Genomic DNA, 5,948 nt, shown 5'->3' with positions numbered 1-5,948 from the left:
AGTTGAAGAAATGAGAATTCCCTCGGCCTTACAGTTCCAGTGATTTTTCTATCTTCTCCATGCTGTAAGTTTCATCTGATCGATCTAGTAGAACTGACGACCTCTGGGAAATGAATCATTCATATCTTTCTAGTGTCTGCAGGTTTAATAATTAAGGCTTAGTTCATGGCTTCATGCATACGTACACAAGGACTAGACTGGAGTTTGCTACATATATAATTCTCTGGCTTTCTTTCAGTTTGACCACTATGTATGCATGGAGTCGATTTATTTTCTGATTCAAATAAGTAATAAGTTTATTCTCCTTGGGTGTTATTGACAGTTAACAATCTAGCTAGCTAAAAGGATATCTGGTCAACATGAACAACAAGCAAGCCAATGATGCGGTAGCAATTGAGCTACGGTTAGTTCCTTTAACCCTTAAAGACCTTTAGTCTTTGATATCTTCAAAGAAGAGGAAGTTCTATTTGGAAGCAAAATGTCGATATAGCTAAATGTCGTCTAATCCTTATATATTTCTTGATATATAATTCCCATTTTGTCTGGTTTAGAAATACTGATTGGAATTTGGAGTTGGAACCCAGAGATGGAGGACATAAGACTACAAGTACTACAAAAGAGCTAGAAGAAACTCTTAAAAAGCATGATGAGCCAAGAAATAGATGGAATACAATCTTTACAATATCATGTGCAATTGCAATCTTCATTGATCCTTTGTACTGTTACGCTCCTGTGATCCACGGCAAGTGCTTAGAACTGCACCAAACTTTGATGTGGACGTATATTGGCTTACGATCAGCCGTCGATGTCTTTTACGCAATCGACTTGGTTACTTTGTTGCTGGGAATCGGTAACAAGCTTGGTGCCTTCTGGACTAGAAGTAACCAAAAGACAGTTGTTAGTTCCAAAGAGGAAAAGAAGGGTCTTGTTAGTTGGTGTAAGAAGACATTTGGGACTTTCTGCACTAGAAGTAGCCAAAAGACAATGGTTCTATATCTCATTTTGGTTTCTCTTCCCCTTCCAGAGGTAAAAGATCAACGCCGGGCCCCTTTCAAATTGTTCTAAAGGCTGACTCTAGTTTCTAAGATATATCATATATATTCCTTATGGTTTAAAGTCGACATTTATTTAGTGCTTATGGTTTTATTTTAATCTGAATAGTCCTTATGTCATTTAGCTGATAAAATTATCGGAATGACTATTTGAATGAAAAATTATGACTTTAAGGACTATTCAAATTAAAATAAAACCATAACGACTATTTGGATGAAAAATTGTGACTTTAACGACCATTCAGATTAAAATAAAACCAGAAAGATTAAACAGATGTCGATTTCAAACCATAAGGACTAACAAATTTCAATTCTATCATATCATATATATGCTTACGAAGCTTCACAGCTTAGAAGTGTGCATGATTCTTATCATTCTTATCATCGAAGGAACTGTTTTCTTTCGATTTAATCAAATGTGTAGGGACTGTTACTCTCTTCCATATGCTCGGAATTACTGTTATATAAATGGGATCCTACTTATGCTCTTATAATCACAACTCCAATCCAATACTCCTTACGGATTTATCACATGTACGTATCCTTGAGGCTGCGACGTCCTATCTTGAAGTCTGAAATGGGAAAATGGCTTAAAGCTGTAATGGATTACCTTCCCTTCGTCCTTGCTTCTCATGTAAGTTCTCATATCTTGGGGTTTGGGTGTTTATATATCTTTCACTCACTTTTGCGCTATTTGGTTTCTATAAGAAAGACCATGTATAATGAGTCAACACATGTCTAATACCTTCTTCCTAATAAGTAACGAACTAGATGTGAATCAATTAACATTTTTTTGATTGATCTTGTCGAGAGAGCAACTACAGTCGTCTTCCGCTGAGAAATATTTTTTTCTTCCTCTGGCCAGTTTATATTTCATGATGAAGAACATAAAGACTCAGGTTCTTTACCTATTTTTGTACAGTTAGCTCAATCCATTTGTGGAATTTTCTATGGTGCATACATGTTTGTGATACCAACATTTACCGATATGACAACAAATTTGTTATCGTTTTAGTAAAGACAATCATCACTTGGGTAATTTTTGTTCTATTAGAGGTAATTACTCAACTTAAGACAATTTACAAATTTATGAATAAGTTGTTGTCATTGTAGTAACTTGGTTTAATTATATGTAAATGTGTAAGACAAATTTAGAAATTTTGTTGTTAATATTGTAAATTTTACTCATTTAACTTGTCATTTTTGTTCAATTAGTGATAAAACCGTAGACAACCCCGTCCATTATTTGTATTAGACTTTCATATAATTATTGTTGTTTGTAACTTGTTCTTTAGTAATTTGTTTCTAACTTTTCATTATCTTTTTGAATAAGATCTGGCGAAGTAAACTCTGAATGGAATCACATTAGTAAGATATTAAGGTTTTCCTTTCCATGCACAAATACGAATTAATTCCTGATTACTAAACGAATTCTTGATTATTAATTAACATAATTATATGTGTGATATATCATTCAGCTATTTGGAGCTTTGTGGTACCGTCTTGCTGTTCAGCGACAGATAGATTGTTGGAAGTCACATTGTGAAGAGCTCCTCCTGCTAGAAACTAAGCAATGTAAATCTATAAGCAGTCGACTTTTTTTCTGTAAAACGATGTCCTCGTCGAAAACCAGCGATCTCTCTAAATGGGATGAATTATGTCATCCCGTTAAAGAAGCAAATCCAGAAGTCTTTGATTTCGGTATATATCTTCATGCTCTTCAGTCTAATGTGACAAGTTCAACGAATGCCATAAAAAGAATGTCGCAATCTTTTTGGTGGGCGCTACGAAATCTGAGGTTAGTAACTTTGTATACACTGAATCATTAACTGATTTAAATCATTTAATACAAAGTTAACTACATACAAACCATATATATAGTGGTGGAAAAACTGAAACGCTAAGTAATACAAGAAATTTCGTTTTACTTTTCAATCTGAGTGCACTGTAATAGAAGTCTACAATGATGTTTTGTCTTTCATATATACGCTACTGTGTTTACGATGCATGATTTCATTTTTACAGTTCCTTTGGTTCAAACCTCCAGACTAGTCTGTATACAATGGAAATCTTCTTGTCTGTGTTGATATCTATAAGTGGCATGGCGTTATTTTTAGTATATCTGAATGCAAGGGTGCAGGTTAGTAATGATCAGTCTATAATCAAAACATTTAACTAAGTTAATGTCATAAAGGTATATTTCTTATCGACTGAATCAACTTAATTATATGCAGGAGTCACAAAAGATACTAGACGAGTTTAAATCAAAAAAGAAGACGCAGTTGCTGAAACCAGATGTAGATCTGTGGTTATATAGAAATAACATTCAACAAGAGGATTTGAAGAGAGCCATCATGGAAAACATACACGAACTTGGGGAAAACAAAGATATCGATTTGCAAAACATGCTCTTTATTCTTCCCGTAAATGATAAAAAAAGAATCATCCAGTTTCTCTGCTTGGATTCACTAAAGAAAGCAAGTACTAAATCCTTCTCTTATGTCGATCATGAAGATTTAAGTAATCCTTCTCTTCGATCATCATGTACCTAAGTTCTCATCCATATATTCCAGAATAAACAAAGATATATGGCACTTTTAGTTTGATACATTACGTACTGGATATGGCCCCACTAATTGATCATGGTTTAACGTAACAATTCCGGCCATATATAAATCTCTTTTTAGCTTATCTCGATCATCTTAGTAATTTATTTTACCCAACTAACCAAATTAAACACTGATATTTCAGGTGCCTGTGCTTGAAAATATTCATGAAAATGTTCTGATAGCAATCTGTCAGCATCTTAAGCCAGTGACATACACTGAAGACAGTTATATTGTTCAAGAGGGGAGACCACTTGGAAAGATGATCTTCATCATGCAAGGCCTTGCTTGGACTTACACAACCAGTAACATAATCGGCGAAACGATAAAGAAAGGCGATTTTTACGGAGAAGAAGTTTTAACTTGGGCGTTCCAATCCCTTTCCTTTTCTGGTTTACCCATCTCAACTCGAACTGTTATATCCCAAGGAAAAATCGAAGCCTTTGCTATCAGAGCCGACGACTTGAAGAGTGTTGTATATAAGTTTTGGTGGCATTTTAGGAAAGAGGTAGGTGTTTCACAGTTGGAGCTCTGGGAGCATTTGGCAGCGTCTTCCATACAAACTGCTTGGCGCCTCCGTAATGCAAAGGCTAAACCCCCAACTAAGTGGGATAGGATTCCTTATCCCTAACTGTGCGCTGCTATTGCGTTTCAGTTTGTGATCTCATCGCTTTTGTCTGCAATTGTTTGTGTAATGTGTTGTATTGTTTTATACTTTTATAGAACAACATTCGCTTTTCATTGGTATTAATTTGTGTGAGTTATTTGTGTAGTAATTGTCAGAATCAACCAATATATTCACCATCGAGGAATGATAGTGTTACCAACTGCTTCACATTTTATGTGGCGTCGTCTGTGGTAGGAAGTCTAACATATCACAAAATTTCGTTCAATATCCCATTTTAGGTTTGATTCCACCATAAAATATATGTGCTTTAATGCTTCCAAAATCATACATAGAAGTACCTTCCCGCTTATGAGTTGATTAGATTTTGTAAATGCTAAACAAAATTTTCATGTGCCCTTTGGTCTAGTGGTATCAGTTTTTCCTCTGTAAGTAAGAGGTTGTGAGTTCGACTCACGATAGACTTGTCGTAACATTTCAGTTATTTGTTTGATAAAAATATTAAAAAAATAATAATCTTCTTGTTCATGTCAAACTAGTTTACAGATCACACATCTACCAAATGATGTTTCACCAAGTGTACCCGGCAACTGAACCCACCCATATATAATTTTGACTAAAACCAACCAACAGTCGAAAACCTAATGACTCCGATCCCTCTCTCTATACATCTAACATTTACCAGTTCCGTTTTTGATATGGATGCGCCGATCAGCAAGGAGGTAAAGTTAGTCGTCATTCTCGCAAGCTAGCTAGGGCTTCTGCTTACATGTTAGCAGTAGCTCTTTTGGAGCTTTTGGTATCTTGCTACTTCTTCTCTGCGTCTACCTTGTCAAATTAGGATATGCAATATCCACCAAGGCTACTGATCTAAGTTTATTGGAATGCCGATGCGGTTAGGTGTTACAGTTTGTCCTTTAAGACTCCTTCATTTTACTCTGTCTTGCATGCGCAACCATGAATCTTTAGTAGGTTGCACTACCAGGACAAGCACTTTAGCCGACGAAAATTTTTCGTCGGCCTGTCAGGTTAATTCGTCGGCTAAGATCTTAGCCGACGACCTTTCGTCGGCTAAGATTTCGTCGGGAAAAACTCGTCTGTGGTGACTTTAGCCGACGACACATGTAGAAGTCGTCGGCTATAGTCCAAGTTTAGCCAACGAAATAATCTCGTCGGCTATAATCCAACTTTAGCCGACGAAAAAAATGTCGTCGGTTATCTGCCAAACTTTAGCCGACAAAGCATTTAAGGAATTCGTCGGTTATTTTTACGACTTTAGCCGACAAATAATTTAAAATATTCGTCGGCTAAAGTTTGTAATAAAAAATAAAAAACATCTATGGCCGACGAAATATACTATATTTCGTCGGCTTTATAGGGATTTAGCCGACGAATTAAAGCATATTTCGTCGGCTAAAACTTATTTTAAAAAAAATAAAAAACTTTAGCCGACGAATTAAGGCTTTTTTCCTCGGCTATAAGTCCATTCCAGTAAAAAAAAAAAACCCTGAAATTTCTGAATTACCATTCCAAGCAAGCTGCAAAATACACCAAAACAATTTCATATAACCAACAACAAGCACATAAAACTATATAATTATTCATCAACTACAGAAAATCTAAATCGTCTAAATTAATATCCGCTTCTGGGGGCTGCTGCGGAGG

The 5,948-nt window shown here is 35.6% G+C and overlaps 1 protein-coding gene across 1 annotated transcript; it reads left to right on the top strand.

Annotated features, from left to right (window-relative positions):
- LOC101304818 (cyclic nucleotide-gated ion channel 1-like) lies at positions 1-4,289 on the top strand. The gene is made up of 8 exons (XM_004308354.1): positions 1-64; positions 323-403; positions 552-1,026; positions 1,477-1,686; positions 2,531-2,850; positions 3,078-3,192; positions 3,287-3,475; positions 3,804-4,289. Exons 2-8 carry the CDS (start codon positions 360-362, stop codon positions 4,287-4,289), a joined length of 1,839 nt encoding a protein of 612 aa, XP_004308402.1. The 5' UTR covers positions 1-64; positions 323-359.
- The last annotated feature ends 1,659 nt before the right edge of the window (positions 4,290-5,948 follow it).

Source organism: Fragaria vesca, linkage group LG7 (assembly GCF_000184155.1).
Source record: "Fragaria vesca subsp. vesca linkage group LG7, FraVesHawaii_1.0, whole genome shotgun sequence".
Lineage (NCBI taxonomy): Eukaryota > Viridiplantae > Streptophyta > Magnoliopsida > Rosales > Rosaceae > Fragaria > Fragaria vesca.
The sequence above is the reverse complement of the archived record's forward strand: the minus strand, read 5'-3'. Positions and strand labels throughout refer to the sequence as shown.

Bases quoted from the DNA above. Each gene is read 5' to 3' on its own strand.
- LOC101304818 (XM_004308354.1), top strand. From the start codon at position 360: ATGAACAACAAGCAAGCCAATGATGCGGTAGCAATTGAGCTACG. The intron at 1,687-2,530 runs GTAAGTTCTCAT...TATATCATTCAG, and splicing joins CCTTCGTCCTTGCTTCTCAT to CTATTTGGAGCTTTGTGGTA. The intron at 2,851-3,077 runs GTTAGTAACTTT...TCATTTTTACAG, and splicing joins TGGGCGCTACGAAATCTGAG to TTCCTTTGGTTCAAACCTCC.